The following is a 25,225-nucleotide window of genomic DNA, read 5'->3' on the forward strand; positions in this document are numbered from 1 at the left end:
TGGCAGTATGGGAGCGAGTGTGGTGTCGCTCTCCATATCGTGCATAAATCTGACCGCCCTGGAGCAGAATGGATGCATTTGAGGCAGCACCTGTCCTGGGGATTGTACGACATGACCGTTACTTGCCCCAACTGAACTAGAGGAAGGGGAAGGGACTGGTACCGGCGTGGCCCACAGGGCCTTTCCAACGAGGTGAGCGGCGTGCCGGGAGGATGGCCGCAGGACTTTTAAGCACAGGCCACCCACCAGCAAACAAGTGCGGCCCAACTGCACGACATGCCTAATCAGTACACGGATAGCACACTATGAGGCGCAATTAACTGACTTGATGGGGATGGCCCAGGCAACCCCACATCTCCCTTGCGCCAAACAAACATATGAGACAATAAGGGAAAAGGGGAGGAAAACACGAATATTAGTGATTGACAAATATCACAAGGATTTTTAGGTCACTCCTAGGAGGGCCCTGGTTGCACTGCGGGCCCCCAACAGAGCGACGTGCCTGGCATGTGGAGATGCAGAATTAGCCATTGTCATACAGAGGAGAGCAGGATCGTCATCCTGACCGACGGGAATAAAACTCTGGGCACCAAGGTGCATAGTAGCACCCCAGAGGACACTCCCACATACCCTAGATATTAATAGATATTAATAGAACTGTTTCCAAGCTCAAAACGAGACTAGAGGGGTCTTGGAGTGGAAGAAATCAGAGTGGTTTCCTCAATGAACTATCCAGAGTACTGGCTCCATATATGACTCAGAATGTCTTGCTAGATGGGGAGAATAAATTGTGTTACTGACCCGATCCTTGACCTCTCTAATCCCCCATTAGGTGACTCCCCTGTTGTGTGCCTGGTTCAGACATTTCTGGATTGGCAGCAGCAATGGGGCCTCGTTGATTCCTGGTGGTGTGTTCATCCCCAAGACAAGGACTATTCTTTATATTCGGGAATGCACAAGCTGCATGTACACCTGGATGCATTTCTTAGCTCACCAGGGGTACAGAGGGCTGTCCGCAATGTGGAATACTTCTGCCATATGGTTTTGGACCACAACCTGATATTACTTTCTCTGGACTGGCACAAAGAGCGCTTCAGTATCCCAGACTGGCACCTACATGTTGAATCCCTCAACGACCAAGTGTTTGCACAATCCATTTGGTAGGCCATCCAGAACTCCGTTAAAGACAATGAGGTCTCCACAGACTCACATCTAACTGAATCGGATGCTTTCAAATTGGTGATTAGGGGGAGATGTATTGCTGAAACAGTGGGAGTAAGGCACACACTAGTGAAGGAGGTAGAAACACTGGAGGTAGCGTTGAGAGACCTGAAGCACGCAAGCTCAGGGAACCAGGGGTTGAAACATCAGGTACTAGAGGCTAGAGAACTGATGGCAGCTTGTACAGAGAAACTCTGGTGCTTCGACCATCGTGAGTACATGATACAGGAGCTTGCTGAGTACAATAAGGCGGGAAGGCTGCTGGCATGACTCACCAACCCGACGTCCAGAAACTCACTGATCCTGGAGGTGGAATCTTCTGTGGGAGATGGCCTCTATGGACAGACCTATATTAATACCAGGTTTGAGGAATATTACACCTCTTAAATGCCCCCGCCTGATTTACCCTCCCCCCAGTCAGTTTCAACTGACTTTCTGGAATCAATGGACTTAGAGCGACTAGTAGAGGATGAGGCTAATAAACTGGGAGACTCTACTGCCATACAGGAGGTGAGAGCAGCTATCGAGCAATGGCCCGAGGCAAGGTCCCTGGGGTGGATGGCCTTCCAGGGGAGTTCTATGCCGCATATGCTGAGGAGCTGGTGCCAAAACTAGTTGACCTTTACACTGCTGCACAGGAAGCGGGCCACTTGCCAACTACTGCTAATGAGGTGTTGGTGGTTCCGCGACTGAAATCGGGCCTCCCTCCCCATGATGTCAGAGCATACTGCACCTTACCAATACTCAACAAGGACTACAAGATCCTTAGTCAAATAGTTGCCCCCTTCCTTTTAACATGTATGTTTAAATTGATTCAAGCTGACCAAACTGGTTTTATTCCAGGACGCAACACTGCACTTAATATTAGACGGCTCCTTTATCCACATTCCCAGACAAAGACAGGTCAATAATAGTAGCAAATGACATTGAAAAAGCCTTTGATAGCCTGGGATGGGACTATTTCGATCAAGTGATCTCTAAGATGGGTTTGGGTCTCGGATTCATCTGGTGGACCATGCTCCTGTACTTTGCACCCACAGCACGGGTTCAAAGTGGCAAACTCATATATAGTGGGAAGAGGAAGCAGGCAAGGTTGCCCACTCTCACTCTTATTGCTCACCATTGCTGTTACTAGCTGTGCGCACTATATTGGGGCAAGAATGCCAGGGGGTAACCCATCGCGGATGACATGCTCCTGTTCCTTAGGGTGCGTGGAGGAGGACCTATGAGGGAGCAAAAATCACTCTTCGAGCACTTTGGAACCATGTCAGTCCTCTGCATCAACTGGCAGAAATCACATCTCTTCCCTATTTGCAGAAATATGAACCTAACCTCGAGACCTGTGAGGACTCTCCTGAAAGGCAACTTCTCTGAAATACTGAGGTGTTAAAATCTATCATGATCCACAAGACCTCTTGGATGGTAATATTGGGGCGGCCATCAGAGCACTCTATGCTAACACTGCCTATGGCAAATCCCTCCCCCTATCTTTAGTGGGTCAGATTGCAGTCGCAAAAGTGGTGGCGCTCCCTCAAATGCTATACTTCTTTTCCACTCTACAGATAAATATTCCATGCTGAATGTTCCAAAAAAGTTGACTCACTGTTAATAACTTACATGAGGAACTGTTAGGCGTAGAGTGGCGATGTCCAGGTTCCACCGACCAATGTTGGAGGGGGGACTTGTGGCACCAGACCTTGAGGCCTACTATCTGGCTGCACAACTCCAGTGGTTTAACCAATGGATTCACTCACGAGTGCACCCCAACGGAGTTATTTCTGTTGAAATTCCAAGGCTCCGAGAATCCGAACCCTTTTTCAGGTTCTTCTAGTCCCCAGATGCCCCCTTAGGCCGACACATGGAATTGCAGTTATCTAGCACTGCTGGCAATGTTACCTACAGTGCACCGAGTCCACTTCCTTTATTCTCACGACCTTTCATTGTTGAGGTTGAAGATTATACTTTGGGGCACTATGTGAACTGACAGAATAGTCTGCGTATGGTGTGACCTGGGTGGAAGACCTATATAAGGACGGGAAACTACTAACATTTGATGATGAGAGACCTTTTAATTACCATGTGGGCTGTTTTTATTACACAGAGAGGTGGTGGTGACACAGCAGAACCTCTGGGAAATGGGCACAGCTGAACCCCCAACCCGTCCATTCATGCTGCTGAGTCCTTTGTACTATGAACTCCAAGATGAAGGCAGTTAAGTGAATGTGTCAGGCACTGCAGGATGACATAAGTACTACCCTGGAAGTATTGCACCTAAAATGGGAGGAAGAGGCAGAATAGGCCACAATACTCTCTAACATATACACAGCCTCAAGAAACGCAAGATTTAAATTGTTAAATTCTTTACATCCTTCATAGAGCATGCTTTACTGCTGGCAAGATCACTAGCACTTTCGGTGCAACCAAAGCATCTTGCCCTAGATGTGGAGAACAATGAGCTAAAATGCTCCACATGGTGTGGTCCTACTGGAATTCTAGAGAGGGGGATCAAAAGTGTTAACACAACAATGCAAAACACAATTCTTTGCACCCCCATGCCTGAGCAAGAATTAAATAACCACCAGGTTTGTGGGCCTGGCTTTGAATCTCACAAAACAAGACATTACTTCACACTGGAAAGCTCCCAGGGTCCCCAGCTGGGTAAATGGAGAGGTTCGCATTTTCTGGGTCAGTTACCAAAGTGTGGTACTATTTCAGGAAGTGAAGAAGGGACATGGCTCCATTGACAAGGCCTGGGCTTGGGACCACCTGGTGAATTGTTTAATAGAACCAGAACAGGACACATCTGATAGCTCCCTTTTGTGTACACATGACTCAGAAGATGATTAGGTCTTGAAATCCTTGATCAATAAGCGTTGTGGAATCATGGATGGCTGCAGCAAGGCACACTATGGCTCTCCACTGGGTGGGTTTCTTAAGCTATGACAGGCTAAGTAACTTGGGCGGAGGCATAGGTTGGAGGGGAAGAGGGGTTGGGGAGGTTACATGATTGTTGAAGTGGTAGGCAGATTTCCCCTGATGTTCTGTACTATAAGGTGAAATGTGCAGGCATTATAATATTTTAACTGTACAGACATTATTGTACACCATCTTTAGTTCTTTGTGTAAATTGGTCTCCTTACCCAGACTTTTAATGTTTTTGTGGCTAAAAAAATCAATAATATTTTGTTTACAAAATAATTGGGAGCTACGTTATATCATATAACAGAAAAAATAAACTTTAAGCAAGTAATAAAAAGTTTAAACAAGCATTTGCAATGCAGTGGGTCTCGTGTTTGCTCAAGTTAGAGTTATTGGTGTTATAAATTCCTAACTAGACTTTTCTTGCCACCTACATTGAAAATGAAAAGTAAAACAGTTGACATAAGCAAGCCGATCCAAAGAGCTACGGCCGCCATGAGCATGAGCCCAAAGGAGACGCCTAAAAGAAAAATGAAAAGTAAAACAGTTTACATAAGTGAGCCGATTCAAAGCGCTATGGCTGCCATGAGCGCAAAGGAGATGCACAAAAGGAAAAATGAAAAGTAAAACAGTTTACGTAATTGAGCCGATTCAAAGCGTCATGCTGCCATGAGCATGAGCGCGAAGGAGACACACAAAAGGAATAAGAAGTTCACTTGCAGTCAAACATTTCAGCAAATGTGCAATTATCCATGTAACAGGGTCGGTCCCCAAGGCGGTAAAAAAACTGCCCCAAGGAGAGACAAACATAAAGTATTTACCAATGATAACAAAGGCTTTTTAAAAGGCAAGCCCACGAATGAGTGAAAGTGATGGGAGTGAGGTGGACGTGGTTAAAAGCCCACATAGATACCAACACATCGGAAAAGCAGCGCTTGCGCACTGCTAAGCACAACCTAAAAAGGAGAAAAGCAAAGTCAGAATAGGGTTATAGGTTGACTCAATACAGTAAACAAGGAGGTGAGATTTTTCATTGAGAAGTATCATTGTAATCTGTTTCGTATGGAGATGCTCTTGCATCTTTATTGGAAAGCAATATGTTATGCATGGGTCAGAAATTACCTCTGTGTGATAGAAACCAGTGAAATGTTCAAGGCCAATGAATCTCTTTGTGACCACAATGCGGATGTCCTTTTGCAAGTTCCAGTTTGCATATTTTTATAGGACTATCTTGTGATGTAGGTACTCAAAATTTAAATGTTAATTACAAACCCCTCGCTTATATATTCAAAGACACATTAGCACGAGCACAGTTAATACCAAATGGAATTTAATCAATTTGCCTTACAACCATTGATGGCAAGCATTATGAGGAGTTGTAGGAAGCAATGTATGGCCTGTTCAAATACCCTTTAAACTGATGACGTGTGGCTCACTAGCAGAGCTTTGGCATCCATACCAGGTCTGTAGCTAGCATCACCTAAGCAGGAGCATCAAGCAATGTAAAAAGCATAAGTGATCATTTGTGGGGGGGGTGGGGGATCATTCAAATACCAGGTGGGCAAGGGTCAGAGAATTGTTCCTAAAAATACAGCAACATTTGCATTTGTAGCACATCAAGACTGTGCAACTTGTTCAACACTGTAGAATTCAGTAGGTACTTTAAGTCGCCTTCGGTATTCTTCACAAGAACTTTTCTTTTAAATTTAAAGCCAAATATTGCACTTGTGCAGGAACAACCCCAATATTAATAAAGATGGTACCGCTGGGTTCTTATATTAAAACATAGTACTGTTGAGAGTTCAAACTTTGAGGGGAGTTTTTGTATCCCAGCACAGCCTTATGACCCTTTAGCCTCGCTTGGCAAAACTAGCCCACATTTTACTCAGAAAGGGAGTAGATGTGGCATTACAGCTAGAGCTGCTGACTTTGGAACTGGGGAACCTGATTTGTGTCTCAGCATCAGATCAACATCCTGGGATTCTAGCTAAATCACTACCCATGCCTAAAGGATGAATGTGACTTTGTGTAATGCAACTGGTGCGCATGTAAAGCGCTCCAATATATTCTGGTTGAATTTGCGCTACATAAACTGTAAAAGGCAATGCTAAGGAACTCAGTGGAAAAATCACTCTGCCTTTACCCCTCTAAAGCATTTCGGTGGTGATGACAGGATAAGTTTAAAGGCAATAGGAATCTATGGTATGGATGCAGTAAAAGCTGTTAGGTAGAAGAAGCTATACAGAAAAAAGTAATTTCAATGTGCGGACTGTTGTGCTAGATTGCCCTTCTCACATTTCCTGACTAACCTTTAGATTTCTGCAAAATAGTATCAACATTTTTGATTGTCTTGCAGGTGTTTCATGGTCTTTTGTTGCCCTTAGAGCAGAACACAAATCACTTTTGGGTTGGCGGTACTGTCAGTGTGTATTGTCAGCCACAGCAGAAGGTGTTACCGTCATCTCTGTATCAGGCTAAGGGTGCATTGACAGTTGGTGGAAGCTCACTGCTAGTCTGGAGATGTACCCCTGGGAGAAGAGTCTAACAATACTTTTGGCAAAATCTGTTTGCAACCCCATAACTGGGCTACTTCATTACTGCCTGAGTGCTGTTATGTGATAGTTTTATGTGTGTGTGGTGTTATTTGCTCTGTGGATGGTGTACGGATCGAGGACACTTAGGTGGTCATTTTGACATTGGTGGTAAAAACCACCTACCGCCGCTGTGACGGCTGCCAAAATACTGCCACAGCAGCTACCATCCGTTGCCATATTATGAGCACTGCCGGACTTCCGCCACAAGAAGGGTGGAAATCTGGCAGTGCTCATGGTGGCGGACAGTGGTAAGTTGGCGCTGCTACCACCAGCACTGCCACACCAGTAGAACGCCGCCTGTCGTATTATGACAAGTAATAAAGTCTGGTGGTGTTCCGCTGGCGGGGCGCCGCAGGCGTTGACAGCACCCCTTCCCGTTCCCTGTCGGAAGACCTGCTCGCTCAAGGTAAGTCGGGCTTCTGACAGGGGAGGGGGGTGAGAGGGTAGGGGGTATTGTGTGTGTGTGTCTGAGTGTGTGCATGAATGTGTGAGTGAGTGTGTGAATGCGTCTGTGTGTGTTGTGTTATGTGCGTAGTGGTATGCTTGTGAGTGAATGTGTGTTAGAATTGTGAAGTGAGTGCATGTCTGCATGTCAGTTTGATTGTGTGTCAGAATGTGTGCGAGCATATCTGGAAGTATGCATGTATAAATGCGCGTATGCCAGAGTGAGTGATTGGGTGTATGCGTGGTGCGTGTCTGCGGGTGTGTGCATGTATTGGGTGTGTGTGTGTGTGATGATCAGAGGGGTGAGGGTGTGTGTGTGATGATTGGAGGGGGTAGGGGTGTGTGTGTTTGGATGGGGGTGGGGGTGTATTTGAATGTCGGGTTGGGGGTTAGGGTATGTATGGGGGTGGGGAGGGGCTTTGGATGGAGGGGGTGAGAGGTGTCAGGTGTGTTGGGGGAGCCGCCTACTGGTGACTGGGAAGGAATTTCGCCATGAAAACCATGCTGGTGGGCAGGCTCATACTGCCGCCAGAGGTACTGTGCCGGCAGCCGGGCTGGAGATTGATATCTCCGGCCTGGCAGCTGATACTGCCATGGCGGTATGAGTGGAGAAGTGGCAGGTTGGCTGCAGCCAACCCGCTAGCCTGTTGGCGGTACTACCGCCACATTAACACTCACCGCCGGGGCCATAATGACCCCCATAATGTGTAGCATTATAGGGAAGTACCCTGCATTAGTGTTATGGCCAATCCAACTTCCATGTCCTTCAAACTGGCGCAGAGGCCGATGGCTTGGAGACCTTGTAGTGGTTGCACTTCTGTCTGATTCCTGGGCTACAGGCCATATTCATTCCAGAAATATGCCCTACAGCTGCAGCTAGCTATCCTAAAACCACAGGGGAAACGTACGCTCTTCAAATGCCTGGCATGCTCACCATCCTTTGAATACCTGGACAATGGCTGTACAAACAACACTTCCTTGGACCCTTGCTACTCCTTTAAGTTATGGTGCCTGGGAATATGTATTAGAATTTGCATCTTAGACTGGTTGGCTAAAGACTGACTTACAAGGTACCTTACCACCTGACTGGGTCCTGACATCCTTCCAGTTCTGTTATTTTGAATAAAAACAGGCTCTCCAAATTCTGTGCCTTTTCTAACTTGACATTACCCACAATATCTGCAACAACAGCTGAGAAGAGAATGAGCTGAGTATCAGGACATTTCTTTATCTCTGATACTTGCCATCCAAGGCTTGGGACGAAGCATAGGAACATAAAGCAACATTGTATTGTATTGTAATCATATTTATATAGCGCTTACTACCCCTGACGAGGCATCGAAGTGCTTTTCGATGAGTAGCACGCTACTCCGGAACCCAACAAGAATTAGTGATGGATTAGTATCGTTTAATAATGAGTACAGTTTTAGTATTATTATGAGTTAATTTGAGCCGTGGGTATGAGAGTTTGTTAGTTAGATTGACTGGAGTAATGGAGGGGCGGAGGAGGAAAGAAATCCAGAAGTGTTAATTGGGAGTATATCCTTCATTTACTCAACCCAAAGGCTTGGGATGAATAAAGGGGGGCGGAGGGGGAAGAGTATGTGGAAGGGTTAGGGAGAGCATAGTAGCAGGGTGAGATGAATGCAGGAGAATTTAGTAGGGTTGTGTGGGAGTTACGGGTCTGAAAACCTGTGAGTTCACGGAAGTGTGTCAGAGTCAGAATGGTGTTGTGGAAGTCGTCATTGTGGGTGCAACTTTGATTGATGTCACAGCAGATTTCCTTTCAGTCTGAAAGGACAATGGACTGTCCATCCGGTATCGACGCATGGGAAGCCATGCCACAGGAGGAGTCTGAGAAGTCGTCAGCTCTGGAACCTCAGAGGATCCCACAGTGAGATCAGGAGGCGCAGTCAGGGACGGAATAGTCACTGATGACCCAACTGGGTGCCACAGTCCATAGTTGGATCCATAGGGCCCAAAAGGAAGCCAGAAGGCTCCAGAAGAGTACCATAAGTCAGCAACATAAACTACTTGTTCTGCTGTGGTATCACCTACGGACCGGTAACCCAGGCTGGATCAGGACTAGTGAGGAGGTTGGTTCCGTGGTGGGAAACCGAGATCTGTAGGGACCCCAACATATATTGCTCCTGACAAATGGTGGAAAGAGTGGGAACAATGTTTGGGCTTGAGGTTTTCCTTCTTGGACTTGAGGATCTGGAGTTGGATGATAATCTCTCTTGGGAACAGTCTTGGGACCGAGAATGCATATGTAACTTCGATCGGGATGAAGCTTTCCTATGGTGCTTTGATCGACTTCAGATTCATTTCAGCACATTTGGCGCACAACTTCAAGACATGAGGAACAGACCTTGTGTGGGTCCATCACAGACATCTGTTTTTGGCAATCGTTAGGGGGTCTGTACCCTATAATTTTAAGGGAAGACATGTTCATTTAACACTACAAAAATATGGGGAATTTTACTGTTAAAAGACAGATCTTGAGTCAACAGGCTCCAGATACAAGTCGGTAGACGTGGAAAGAAAGGAACCAATGTCGATGCGGAGAGGTGGCAGTTATATTGTGGCCTGGATAGCACTTTTGGGAGAGACAAACTCCATGCAGAGTTGCACTGGTGGTCGAGGGAAATGCTGTGAAAAATCTCTGCATCTAGTCTGGTGAATGGGAGAATTCACAAACTGATATATATGCAGTTAGAAGTATTCATCAGAAAAGGGGAAGGGGATCTTAAAGCACCGCTTAAAAAAATATAGGTATAACTGGATGGTTGGTCTCGCAAGAACCTCACGATATAGTAAATTGAAAAAATAAGCATTTTTGATTGGATATGAGAGCTTTTTCTCCCATTGGCCTTTTAAGTCTTGCGGGGCCAAACCTTCAGCAGTAACTTGTAGAAAAATGTCCGGAGCAAATAAAATATAACATTACGGACAGGGTGGAGACAACCTGTCCACCTGGCACTGATAAGAGGAGGGCTCAGAGGATCCACCCGAGGGGCGGAAAAAAAAAAATGTTTTCATAGTGCGGGTCTCAACAAATACCTCCTGTGGAGTACTGAGGTACTCCTGTGGGAGTTGTACAGCAGATTTTTGCAAGCTTCACTTGGTGAAGCCTGCACTGTCCCACAGTACCAAGGATGTGGTGCTTGATTGTGGTACTGCTGGAAGTAATGTAAAAAATATATTTTTTTTTTCAACAAAATTAAGTGCGACAAATATGGGATAGAGGCCTTACAGCCTTCACCCATATGCAGCAAGAGGCGATCACAGGACCTGCAGCCACCCTGCTGCTGTTCAGCTAAAAGCTGTGCTCAGTGTGGGTGCTGAGTAAATATGAAAACAAAAACACCAAAAATCAATTAAAATACAAAGATATTATCGTTAGGTATGGAAATAAGATCTAATTGTACTTGAGTAAAAAAAATAAAGAAAGACAACCTCAGAAATCCACTGGGGAAAAAAAGGATAAAGGGATGTTACAGTTGGGGAAGGTAATAAGATTTTAGATTACATACAAAAAAAAAACTAGAAATTCACTTAAAAAAATAAAGCTGAAAGTCATGTTATATTTAGGACTTCAAATAATACAAAACCTAAAGTTTAAAAAAATATTGCTGTAGTCCTCTTCCTAGAAGATGTCTAGCTGGTCAGCATGAAAGAAATAGTTGATACCTTCAAGGAGGAATGACTTAAAGCACAAGTCAAGCCAAGGAGCTACGAGTATTGAAAGCATGAATTTAGGTAAGATCAGCCAGTTCATCATAAAATGGTCCAGTACACATGAAAGTCATCAAAGGACTGTAAATGTTGCCCTTTCCTAAAACCCCATAGTGACAGTTAGGTTTGTGAACCACTGGTGATCATGGATTGTGGCATGAGGAAGGTCAGAGAATTCCATTTTGACTTTGTTGGGGTCTCTGTTAAGGCTAAGAAGAATACTGTGGTTCTTGTTCTGTCACCCTAGAACCATGGCTAGGGAATGACATGCTGAACTCGGGTACATCGGAAATGCCATCATATGATTTTTGATCCCTGAGGCACTGGAGTTTAAAGTGCCAGTGACACTCTAGCCCTATCCCTGGCTGCACTTCATGCCATCCAGTCTAGTGGGTAATGTCATACCAGACTGCTTCATGTCCCCACCACACAAAAAGCATGCCTGTGTCTGACACAACTAAGATACAGCCTCCTAAAGTTTATGACCATCATAGGTCAGCAATTTAAAGGAGGTGATCCATCTTCCACTATTGTGTTGGCATTCTGACTATTGATGTAGCCCATTTTAGATTCCAGCTGGTAGCTGGAGAATGCACAGTCCACTGTTCAATGGAACCACAGGCAGTAGACACCAACAACACCATGCAATAGACCCTTGGTTAACCATTAGTACTTCTTCCAGAGACTCTGAGTCCCAAATTCAGCTTTAGCTCAGGTTCTCTGACCTTGAACACTCATGAAAATCTGCAACACAGAACCAGATATGTTGCAGCCATTCATTGAGCAAGGTGTAAGGGACATCCCCTTGCAGTACGTTGGTGGTCCACAGGGTTATCTGAGGATAAGGGATCTGATTTGAAGACAATGTAGTCTGTTATCAAGGAACATAGGCTAAGTATCGCACAGCAGGTATTTGGATAACTTGTACCAGAGTAACATTTGAGCTCATATCTCAGTCCCATTAATGATAGGACCTTCTGCTTTTCTTTAGATGGTATTATTTTATCTGTCCAGAATTCCATCCTGTAAACACAGCTATCTTCTTCATCTGGAATATAGCTTTCACAGGACATTGATTTTGTTGTGTGTGATATAACTGCCTTGGGACCTGAAGAATAGACCTCAGAGGTGCCAAAGCATCAGTCACTGTGACAAGTGCCTAAAAAATATATAAGAACCCATGTGCTTTGTAGTTCATCAGTCAGAATGGCAGAAATATTATTTGCACAGTTTTCACATAACTGAATAGCGCTACTGGGTAGTCTGTTGCATAGTGTTGCATGACAGTATGTACTACATCACTTCATAGGGCTGGAATGTTTGCTTGGTCACTTAACTTGGTGTACTTGTGTGTGGGGGGGGTGAATGGTGCTGTGTGCCATATTAATGTGGTGGTACTACGTTGCAGCACTCTGACTGGTCAGAGTGTGGAGTCCAGTACAGCCTTTACAAAAGAGTAAAAGACAAAACAAACCAATTTGAGGGTACAAGACCCGAATAGCCCTTAACTGCCTGTTGTTAAGAAGGAATATTGGCCAAGTAGTCAGGTTTGGGAGTGGTGATACCTTTACAACTTAGTGCCCCACTTAACAGCAGCAGCAGCAGTTCCTAGCTGGTGATCAACACATCACATAATGTACATGAACAGCTTTATTACAATAATTACATCCTCTACTAATAAATACCAACAAAGCCTTATTTAAGCCAAAAGAAGTTTATTTATGTTTCTCTGCTTTGAACTACTGGAAGTTTGAGGCAGATGAAGTCAGATGAGTTTATATCTGTCCTTTTATCACAATGCTTAGCATCATTCTCGGGTATGAGAGCAAGGTGGAGATTTATTTGGGCATGGGGCACAGTTGGAGGAGTGATTAAGTGATCTTTTCTATCTCTCAATTCCCCTGGAATGATAACAAAACATGTGGCAATAGTGTACAGTGTTATTACACCACTGATGCTGCTGTGTGACTCATTGGCCATGGAGCACATCTGGCCAGAGGTGATCTTTCAGTACGCCAGGCCAATGGACAGAGAACAGCGCTGAAAAAGCAGACAGTGTACCTACACCAGTTTTGCTAAGTTTATATAAGGTTATTATATCCTTACAACCAGATACAAGTGTGATTGTAGCAGACTGGTTGCCTGGTTGTACCAACTTCTCCGGAGTGAGGAGGAGCTCTCGCAGAAAGTAACATGTCAGGACTGTGACATACACACAGACGTGGGCAAGAAACATAAACGGGGACTGGAATCCAGGGATTCAGGTCTGAATGATAAGGATAGTAGGAAAGAGACACAGACAAGAACACTGGGAAAGTGAGTCTTGGACATTGACACAGCAAGAATAGGCATTTGTGCCTGTAATCAATGGATCAGAGAAAGGCTTACACAGGAGCAAGGAACACTGGAGCTTAGAGACATGAGAAATCAGTCACATACACAGGAACAGGAAGACAATTCTTCTGAGATATGAAGAAACTGGAACATGAAAAAACTTACACTAGGTGAGGGGGTCATCAGAAAATGCCATAATATGTTTTAGTATTTCTGTAAAATGCATGGAGCAAACACTCACAACAATATCCGCAAGTTATTAATTAAATAAAATATCCACTACCTGTCAGAATTCTGCTCTTTTATGAAAACAATCCTTTCTCCACGTTAGCCACTGTGGGATGTGTCCTTTTACTTGAATATCTGACAAACTATATCGCATCATGATAGTCACTAGATTACCTTAAAGTGGTATGGTGTCAGACGCTCAGTATGGTCCCACTTTCTTACAGCAAGGCAATCCAAAGTATTAAATAACATATATACTGCACTTCTGCTGTGGTAAAATGCATAACCCTGCAATACTCAATTCACTCCTGACCTTGTTTTCCTGTACATCAGGTGATTTTGTGAGATCAAAAGAACCTCTCAAGTCTATTCAAGATTCTTTGTGGAAGACAGACAACAGTATCTGAGCTTTCTTAGAAGAGATCAAAGAAATAGTGTCAGCTCTGCTATTGGTACTCTTATATCTAAAAAATGAATGAATGCAAGTGAAATATTCCACTTGGGTCTCAAAGCAGAGTTTGAACAATTATTGATAATCGATATGCCATTAAACCAGTCAGACATGGAGCACAATATTTCCACACAAAGATTAACATTACCCAAGGTAGACCATTTCAACCAATCACAAAAGGCCACATTAAAGCCATTGCAAATTTTCCCTATAAATCCTGGAGAACAAGTGTGGCAACTACACTTATCTGTAGTATGGACCAGGCCAAAGACTCACCAAATCATACTTCGATCTAGTTCGAAGCAAATAAATATGACTAGATTAAGCCCCTAGCATGGGTTAACAACACTCTATTCCGCAAACTAAAACAAGATAACCAATCTCAGATTTAGAAGGGTATAAGACCTTACCAGTTTACCTTTGATGTAGTCCAGACATTTGATCAGAAAAGCACTTAAGTCGTGTTTTCATTAAAAAAGTTAATTTTCTACATCAAAGTTTCTGAAACTGAGGGACTTGGACCCCGGGGGTCCTCGGTACCTGTTCAGGGGTTCTGTGGTCCAACATGATCTCTAGCTATTATAGTCTATCTATAATCATAAGCATTTTAGCTAAGTAATTGTAGAAAGATGTTTGTTTCAATGAGGATAATAGTTTCATCAAGTAGCAATAATACTTAATCTACTATGTTTTAAAAGCATCCGAAACATTGTAAAAGCATTTTAATCAGGTGAGAACAGTCACTCTTTTTATTCAGACGCTACGAAGTTGAGGACAGTCACTGTTATTATTCAAACACACTACGACTTGAACCAGAAATCGGCTTCTGACTAAAAGCAATGTTATTTACTTAAGATTTTTATGAAAATCATAACGCATTGATACACTTAGAGAAATAGTGTTCTAAACGCTCAGCGATCTATGTGTGTATATATACATGGATAGGGGGCCCAATGTGCCCTTCCCGGGTACATGTTATCCAATCTACTGTTTCACATGGGCAGGCACTTACAGACTCCACAAACCTACAATTCCCTTGTTGGAAAAGAGGCATGCCTGCACTTTTTGGAAGAGCTGAATTACTTTCACAGGCTGGCTTCAACTTCCCAATAGGTAGCATGTGCTCTGGCACAAAACGCACCTGGTGGTGTAGCTTTCATGCAATGCTGCTTTGTCACCTTCTCAGACAGAGGCTCTGCGTGGTGTTTAGCTTTCACCCTTCTGAGCTTGAATGTGTCCCTGTGTCTGTCTGAGGTCAATATGAATCAGTTTGCGCCTTCTGTGCCACCAGTTCTGCTGAGAGCTCTGAGTTTTTTCGCATGATTACTTATTGATTTGTGAATAAGATATGGATACCGTACCAGTGTGTGGTGGTGTTAGATTTAAACATGTAGTTGCAGAGGAAAGTAAATGTACTGAGTTCACATAGTGTATTTGTGTTATTGCTGTATATTACTCTAGCTTCGACTTGTGATTCAAATGGGCCTGCAGAAGTCAAAAGGTTAAGAACTACAATTTTACATCTCTGCTATCCGCATTTCCTCTACAGATGCCCTCACCACAGCGCCCCTTCCACCCAGGCGCTACGCGACCTCAAAGACCCTTTAGTAGAGACAAATTCTAATGACGGTAGATAGTAACAGGGAAAAGTTATCAGAAAACATCTTTCACATAAACATTATTTTTAGGGGTGCAAATTTAGTTTTAGCATGTCCTTGTACATTTTACCCCCACTGTGTTTCGTAATTTGATTGTCATACAGTTCATTATGAAAGACTACATATCTCTATACTGACCTGTTATTTCTTTTACGTCTTTGAAGTAGTCGAGTTTAGCGGGGTCCAAAGGCGGTATTTTTAAAAAACCATCCCTATATTCATGCAGAAAAAAATAATAAATATGTCACCAAAATGTATATTTGAATAAAACATTATAAAATATTAATCTTAACAACAATTTTTACCTACCCGGCAAGTGAAACAGGAAGGATTACTATATCTCCCTGGATCGTGGTGCAGTTTGCAAAATTCTCGATATTAAAATGATCTACAGCACGGACATTCACACTAGGAGGTAGTCCACTGCAAACTGTTAAGAAATAGAACAAATGTAAAGTTAGCATAAAGCAGCCGTGCCAGATGAGCGTGGCTAAGACACTTAGGTAAATAATATATCGTTTTTTTCTATTTCAGATTTTAAGGCAAAAGCTCTCTCCAGAAAAGGTAAAAAATGTATCAAGGAAAGTTCTTAGTTGCCTATTTAATGCTTACTTATTCAAAGTACACGTTAGAGAACCATCAATAAACAAAAGCAAAATTATCTGAAAAACAATTTCAAATTATTGGAAATCATGTGTCAAAGAATATTGCTTTTTATTTGTTTTTGCTTTATACCTTGCCTTTGATAACAGGATCTTTCTGAACAATATAAGTGAGACAGAAAGTGAAATTGCGTTTCTAAAAGGTGAAAAGTTGGTATGAATGATGTAGCAAAAGTAGTTTACTAGTTTAAAATGACTCAAATGTAATTGATTGCCATTCATTTTGTTAGTGTGTTAAGCTAATAAAGTGATTTAACATTTTGGTACCTATGCCTATAATGAAGACAGTGACTGGAATGTTTTAATCACAGGGACTTTACCTAGCATGAATGTTTGGTTGATTGACAGATTGATTGATTTAGTTAATATTGTTAACTTGTAAAAGTGGATACAGCAATTGCAAGAGAAATATATGATAAAAAGTGTGTTCAATACATTCTGTAGTGTTAGACCTGAGAGCCTTAGGGTGGTCATCCCCCAACATTTCGCCTGCCTCCCTCCACTTTTCTGACGCTGTTTTTGCTGGTTTTAGGACTCTGCACACTTTGCTACTGCTAACCAGTGCTAAAGTGCATATGCTGTCTTCCTCAAACATGGTAACATTGGTTCATTCCCAATTGGCATATTTGATTTACTTGTAAGTCCCCAGTAAAGTGCACTATGTGTGCCCAGGGCCTGTAAATTGAATACTACTAGTGGGCCTGCAGCACTGGTTGTGCCACCCACATAAGTGTCCCCTAAACCATGTCTCAGGCCTGCCACTGCAAGGCCTGTGTGTGCAGTTTCAATGCCACTTCAACTTGGCATTTAAAAGTACTTGCCAAACCTTAAACTCCCCTTTTTTTAAGTCAGGGCAGGGTGCTATGTAGGTAAAAGGCAGGACATGTACATGTGTGTTTTATATGTCCTGGTAGTGGAAACCCCTAAATGTGTTTTCCACTACTGTGAGGCTTGCTCCTTTCATAGGATAGCATTAGGGCATTCTCTGCACTTAAAATCCATCTGTGCCTTATAGCCTGTCTCCAATCAACGTCTGGGCTGAGCTGATTGACAGCTTCCTTGTGCATTTCACCCAGACAGCCACAAACACAGGACACTCAGTCACAACTGCACTCATCTGCATACTGAATGGGTCTTCCTGGGCTGGAAAGGTGGAGAGCCTGAAACTTAAATATCAAAGGCTAGTGGCCTGCCCTCACACAATGGACTGCCTAACCCCCTACGTGGACCCTGACAGACAGACCTGTGCTGAAAGGGGACCTTGTGCACTTCAAAAGCACTTTTTGAAATGTCCCCTACTTCAAAGGCATTTTTGGGTATATAAACTGCATCCCTGACTCCACCAAATCAGACACTTCTGGACCTGAACCTGCAACCCATCAAGAGGAACTGCCTGGCTGCCCAAAGGGCTCATCTGGACTGCTTTGCTGAGAAGGACTGCTGCCCTGATGTTGCCCTGCTGCCTTGCTGCCCTTTGACTTTGTTGAGAAGTGCTCTCCAAGGGATTGGATTGAGCTTGCCTTTGTTTCCTGAAGTCTCAGGGCCAAAAAGACTTCATCTCTTCAGGAAACTCCTTGTGTGCCGAAAATCGATGCACAGCCTGCCGGAAACGACTGGCACCTGCCTTGCGACTGAAGATTTGATACACAGCCCTACCAGATCGACACACAGGTGAACTGGAATGATGCAGCCCAACTTCCCGAGTGAAGAATTGACGTAGTGCCTGCCGTGCAACAGAAAATTCTACATATCGCCATACCGGATCTATGTAACACTTGTATCTTCATCCTGCATGCCCATGATTTCCCCGCATCGTCCCTGGGCGTCAAAAAGATCCCCACATCGCAGTGAGGAACGAAGACTGCATGCTGGAAATTGACGCAAAGGCCCTGGCAGTGTGGAAAGAATCAACGCATTGTCTGTGCCAAGCCAGAAATTCCAACGCACACCCTATTTTTCCATGAATGTCCTTCTCTGCAGTCTCCATGCATGTTATTTTTGATGCAAACCGGGTACTTTGTGCAAACAAGAAACAACTGTTGATTTCTAAGTTAGTTTTAAGACTCTTTTTAACCTTGCAAAAGTGATATCTCAACTTATGCTTATTGAAGCTTTACAGTTCTGACCTTAATTTAACCAGATAAATATGACATATTTTTCTAAAACTGTGTGGTGTCTTTTGTGTTGTTTTCACCGTGTTACTGTGTGATTTATTGCACAAATACTTTACACATTGCCTTCTAGGTTAAGCCTGACTGCTCAGTGCCAACCTACCAGAGGGTGGGCACAGGATAATTTGGACTGTGTGTGACTTACCCTGACTAGGATTGTGGTCCCTACTTGGACATAGATGAATACCTCTGCCAACCAGAGACCCCATTTCTAAAAGATATTAAATGTAACCATTTCAGAAAACAAGGTATGTTAGCCTTCCTAAATTAATCATGTTACTAAGAAGCCATCACGAGCTTGATGGGAAAGTATAAAAACTGTTTTTGCTAGTAGGGAACACTGTGACATATACAGTACTTAATTTGAGCCTCTGCTTGTGGGTGGGAAGCATCAGCCTTTATTTGTGGGGACCAGCACTTCTTTTTCTGCATCAGACATTTACAGGGAGCACAAGAAGGAAAGACACACAAACGGAAAGAAGGGTGAAGAGAAAGATAGAAAACCCATTGCAAACGGAAAAAAGCAGGGGCCTTGCAGGAGTGAGCTGACTGGGAAGGGAGTGGCTGCCAGTGGATAAAAGAAGACTGAGGTGGATTTAGTATTACACAACCTTGGTAGTCCGTGCCCGCACACTTAATTGCATGAGCCATGTGTTTCAGAGCAGGGCTTTGGGCACCAGCACTCTTTTTTTTACAAATTAGGCACTGTACATATAGCAAGGAGTACATCTGTTAGACAGTAAACACCACATATAGAGGTTTCATCCAAGAACACTTACAGAGAAATCCAACACAAAGGCTGAAGGCAAGGATATTATATAGAGATCGCCAGGGGTCGCGTCTTCACTTTGTGATCCCTGCAATGATCTTAGCGACCCCTCAATTTATGACAGAAACCAAAACTAGATAAGTTATTGCCTTGATTTATTGTAATGGCACCTGCAAATATGTCTGCCAATGACCTGTTTACCATTATGGGTGGTGTTGGTCCCTTAAGCATGGACTGCATCTCAGATGTCCTTTGCACATGAATGTGAGATTCACTCTACTCTTGCCCTGTCAGCTCAAGGATTGAAACCGATACCGGAGCGATGCTGCTGATAATAACACTTGACATTCAGAGTACTCAATAAGTTCAGCGCCTCCAGCCTCCAAAAAAGCCTAGGATCATACCTCATACACAGTGGCAGCTGCTCCCTTAGGGCAGAGGATCATCGTCCCCTGCTGCCAGCACCGTCAAAAAGGTGGAAAATAAAATGGTAATAAAATAGATTTATTACCATTTTATTTTTCCCTTTGCCCAGCCAGCCGTGTTTGGGGGCTACTGCTGCTGACTGGCAGCATGGCTGTGATGCTCACTTCACAGTTTACAATGCGGGTGTCATTTTGGCTGGCCTTCTTGTGACTGCCAGCCTGACATGCACAGTGTAAACCTCTCCACTCAGCTGTAATCAGTTACTGCACTCAGAGAGGCTAGGGGCGAGGACTGGAGGACGCGAGACAAGGGAGTGAATACATTTTTATTGTTTGTTTTTCACATGCAACTGGTATCCTACATGTTTGGTTGGTTGCCCCACCAAATGTTTAGGGAACCAGCGCTACTGCTCAAACATGAGAGTATGTTTGTTGATGGGCCCGCAGTCCGAGTAGCCCTTCTGAATAAGAACATGAGAGTGAGTGGTATGAACAGGAGCACTGGAGAATAAAAGGGGAACAAGGCAGATTAATTAAAAGATGAACATCCAGTCTGTCTTTAAAATGAGTAACTTGTCTATAGGTGGGATGTAGTGATGGTATGTAGGTGGATTGCAAGCAACATGTGCAGAGCCACTGCCAAGTTTCAATGGTTGCATGAATCATTATGAATCTTGCATTTATGAAACTCTTATTAAGCTGCTATAGGCTTTCAAACACTAGTACGCGCTGCATGAAAGTTGTATTTTACTTTCAACTATAAGTCAGTCTAAAAAGGGTGAATGTGTTGGGAACATGTAGCATGCAAAAGTGAGTAATTAAGGGCAAAATGTACTTAGCACTGGAGGTAAAATACTGGTCGCTATTTACAACCAATATTTTTATGATTTGTCTTTTATTTTGCAAACTGGCCTAGGTCTTAATAGGTTAGTTCACCAAAAAAAAAAAATTCTTAGTGGGTCGCAATTCGACCTACCTCTTGAGTATTAATGAGGTAGGTCCCAAACTGCAAACCCACTAGGAATCACCATTTTTCCAGGAATAGTGGCCTGTTGACATCAGCAGACCACCATGTATATATGATCGCTTTTAAATAAAGCATTTTTTTTTTTTAATATGAAACCCGTTTTTTCCAACATCCCTTCCTGTTTAACAATGGCTTACCACCTCCTTTGAGGAGGCGAAATTTTTTTAATGCTTAGCTAATGAAATTTGGTCACAAAACATTAATACATACTCCTGTGAGTCAGCATTTGGAAGGGACGCCCAAACACATCCCTTCTAAATAAAGTATTGGTGTTGGGTCACAAACCCAAATTTGTGGTTTGTACAAAACGAAAAGGCAATTTTACAATTGTAAATCAGGTTGTTTGCAACTGCAAAAATGCTTCGTACATCTGACCCCTAGAATGTGATTTTGTTGAATGATGTAAAGATGGTCCGAAAAAACATACAGCAGGCAACAGGTCTCTCTTTCCTCTTAGCTACAGGCACTTTAACATATTGCATGCCAGTGCTAGTGTGTGTAAATCACTGCAGTATCCAAAGTCAGACCCAGATTCAAAGTTCTGCTTCCACTTTGTTTCTTGGCGCAGCTACTTCACTTCATTGAATTGATGATAATCCCTGTCCCACTCTACTTCAGAAATTAACCATAGCTTCCCTCTTTTTGTAATAATGCAGTTGTTAATTTAGTCCTATTGAATGAAATCTTTCCATTGAAACACAGCTATGAAGGGATATGCCCTTGCTAATTACACTAGAAGGTATTTAGTCATTAGTTCACGCTACATTTCTGCTGATGCATAAGAAGTGATACCAGTTGCCACAGTCTGCCATAAATAAGGGCTAGATGTGGCCTTTGCTAAATTACGCAGACAACATCTTGGTTAAAGAAAGTGTTGAACACTGTGGCCCACATTACGACCCTCGCAGACGGCATTATTTTGGAGAAAGGTACTGCCAACAGGCTGGCTGTACCTTTCCCCAAAATATGACATTGGCAGTTTGGCGCAAGCCAAACCGCCAATGTACCACTCCGTCAGCCAGTGCGGTAACAGCCGCAGGCTGGAGACTTCGGTCTCCAGCCAGGTAGCCATCACAATCCAACCCTCGGGATTATGACCCCACTTACTGCCATGGTTTTCGTGGTAATCTTACCTCCACGAAAACCATGACAGTAGGCACTATCAGTACCCAGTCCCCAGAACCCTCCCACACCTTCCCCATCCCCCTCCGGACCCCCCTGACATACACACACCTACACGCACAGACATACACACAAGCATACCCACATTCACCCATGCATGCATACATTCATACACACACACAGCAACACACACTGACATACATACAAACACACACACATTCACACAACACAACATACACGTACACTCACACCCATTCCTGCACACACGCATTCCACATGCCTCACACCTGCATACAAAAACAGTCACACACACACCCCAACATACACACAACACCACCCTCCCCCGTCGGACAACCCGACTTATCTGCTTGCAGGGGGTCCTCTGGCAGTAGACTGGAAGCCGCGCTGCTGCCAGCAGCAACACCCACCAGCGGAACACCGGCAGGCTGTATCATGTGTCATGATACGGTCGGTGGTAATCTTCTGGCGTGGCGCTGCTACTGGCAGTAACGCCACCTTACCGCCATCCCCTGCCATGACCGTAGCCGGAATTCCTACAGGCTTCTGGCAGAATTCCGGCTACGGTCATAATATGGCGGATGGTAGGTAGCCACAGCGACGGTCTTTTGGAGACCATCGCCGTGGCGGTAGGCGGTATTTACCGCCTAGGTCATAATGAGGGCCTTTATTCCTACTAGTAACATCTACCTGAATTACAGCCCTGCAATTAATGTAACAAGACACCTGAGTCTTACCATAGACAAGGTCAGCTTATACTCATTCTCTTCTGCTTGATGATGATTGGCAGTGGTTACCAGAGGAGATAGGTGCAATGCCTGAATTTTATTCATTTGTCTCAGGTAATGAGCTGTGAAACATGGACTGCATTTTCAGGTAATAGGCCATTGCACACCTCATTATAGCCCCAATCGATAGATATGTGATCAAAGTCATCACCGCCATTTTAAACTATAAAAACATACGTAAGGGCTGGTGGTTCTCTGTAGCATATACCCAAGTGTATTCATAGGTACCCACAACATGTACAGTAGTAGTTTTCAGTAGGATTTGTGGAATTATTTATCTGTTTTTTTTATTTATTTTGTCCTTGCTACAATAAGATATTTTATTAGTAATTTTCCATTCAGCCCTGTGATGTCAGTTGCTGTGATTTTAACTTGGTAAAAGATCACTTGATGTTGCTTCCATGGCCATAATTGAGTTAAAGGTCATTTAGAGTTGGGTGAACCTTCAGTACGTCAGCGACTGACACACTCCATCTACAATGCTGACATACTTCCTCACTCTGTCGGGCCCTCAGATGTTCAGCCGTTTGACCGCCTGCCTGACTTAAAGTGGGCGGTTAAATGGACAGTTTTCACTGTCCATCACTGCCAGATAAAACCTGGCTGTAAGGGAAATGAAAACTGCACAATGACCCATACAGCTCCTGTTGTATGTGGTCGTTAGTTTTTCTAATTTCAACAGCAAAACAATAAAGCATGTTAAAAGTTTGACGGATAGTAATGTCATATTGACAGAGCTGCGCATCAAAACCTTTAATACGTTATCAGGATCCACCTTGATGGTGGTTTCTGCCAATGAAAGAGATGTTCATTGGGGCAGCGGACATCTCTAAATTTTAAATGTGGTTACTCCATAAGGGCAACGGAGTACTGACCATACTCCAGTATCTAAATCATCCCCTTAAATATGCTATCAAAAATCTACTTTTGATTTGCTTAAAGCATCCGCAAGCTACAGTTAATTAAATCCATCATGCTATGATTCAAAAGAATTGTCATAAATATCAAAGGTGTTGATGAAAACGTGGCTGCCAGTGGAGGAACTTTTTTGACAAATTAGATCTATTAATGTCTACTTTTTTACCTTTGTTGCATGGTCCATCACATCGTTTGCATTTTCTTACACCATTTTCTTCTACTTCATAGGATTTATCATCGCAGCTGCGAACGCAGGAACCATGATCCGCTACTGCATAATTGTCTGGAAAGATAAGAAATTATGTGATAGTTCACAGACATGTTGTCTTAAGTTCCTGGGTTGGCTAATTTTTGGGGACCTCAGTTTATGGATTTGAAAACAACAACAAAGTACAAAACCAACTATTTTACAGCACCCACAATTATAAATAGAAATGCTGTTTTGTCTCTTTATTTTTCCAGGAAAAGCCAACAATTTTCTTAAAATGAATAAATAGTGGAAGAGGCCACTAAATGGATTCTCATCTATGGTCTAATTTACATACTGATAATCTTTATGCTGAACCTCCTGTTTATCGCCACATTGCTTACTTCTTGAGGTGTAAAATACACCATCAAAATGATCTCTTTGTCCCAAAACTGAAATCATTCAGAATTTTACCCTTCCCACCTCCTTTAGGCCTATCCCTCCCTCTTTGATGTCTAACAGGGCAAAGTCACCCTATGGTTCTGACATCTTTTTCCAAGTTTTAAATGGCATTGCATTAACAAATGGGCATTAAAGAGGTGTCGGAAGAGAAGATTTGGTGTAATAAGGGTTATTGCTTATGCATCTATTTATCACTTACTCATCATTCATTCTCATTACCTACCTTACTTCTTCAGGTTGTGCCAAACCTATTTAGCAATTACTGCTGACAATAGGCAAAGACTCAGTCCCGCTCTATATTTTAAGGCACACGCATAATTCATATAGTCCTGCATAAAAATTACATTATGCTTTAATGGGACACCAACAAGTGAACCAGCAACCTCTGTAGTAGCTGCTAAAGCGGCCTGTAGTTGTTAGCAAGGGTTGTAGAAGAAACCCAAATTGTTTCCCTGCAAACGTCTGCTAAAGGTATACCCTTCACCTGTCATTGAATAGGCAGCTACCCACCTGTTGCAAAGTTCATTCACTAAAGATGGCTCAGGGAGCCCTAGCACATGATAATCCTTCAACATCAGACAAACAATTACATCAAGGCACTGTAGGTCATCAGTTTCTGGATGAGAATAAACCCCATGCTACATCATAAAAGGGCCATTTCCTGTCAACTTCTAGCTTGACAAAATCTTAGTAAGAAAATAAGGCCGAGTGTTAAAAGCAATGCTTCTGACATTTTTTACAAATTAGAAGTTAGAACAAATGGATTCCAAATCCCCAAATCATCAATCTGAGATTTATAACCAAATACCAAACTTTCGCCCATATTTATACTTCTTGTAGCGCTGCATTTGCGTTGTTTTTTTTACGCAAAATCGGCGCAAATTAACAAAATACAATTGTATTTTGTAAGTTTGCGCTGCTTTTGCGTAAAAAAATGACGCAAATGCGGCGCTAAAAAGTATAAATATGGGCCTTTGTGTCAAAAGATGATTTTAGATAGCTTTAAGAGGCTCAAATCATGAACCCATTAAACCTCTCAAAACTAATGATTAGCCCCAATCTAGGACAATCGCTTTCAGCGGAGGACTT

At 43.2% G+C, this 25,225-nt stretch overlaps 1 protein-coding gene across 1 annotated transcript in view; it reads right to left on the minus strand.

The window, feature by feature from the left end:
• EGFR (epidermal growth factor receptor) overlaps positions 1 to 25,225 on the minus strand; it is a 526,637-nt gene that overhangs the window by 167,334 nt on the left and 334,078 nt on the right. Inside the window, exons 8-10 of the mRNA XM_069211504.1 lie at positions 23,654 to 23,770; positions 15,897 to 16,017; positions 15,726 to 15,799 (exon numbers count right to left, since the gene is read on the minus strand). Coding sequence (XP_069067605.1) covers positions 15,726 to 15,799; positions 15,897 to 16,017; positions 23,654 to 23,770 — 312 coding nt within the window. The remainder of the gene's footprint in view (positions 1 to 15,725; positions 15,800 to 15,896; positions 16,018 to 23,653; positions 23,771 to 25,225) is intronic.

Source organism: Pleurodeles waltl, chromosome 10 (genome assembly GCF_031143425.1).
Source record: "Pleurodeles waltl isolate 20211129_DDA chromosome 10, aPleWal1.hap1.20221129, whole genome shotgun sequence".
In the NCBI taxonomy this organism is placed as follows: Eukaryota; Metazoa; Chordata; class Amphibia; order Caudata; family Salamandridae; genus Pleurodeles; species Pleurodeles waltl.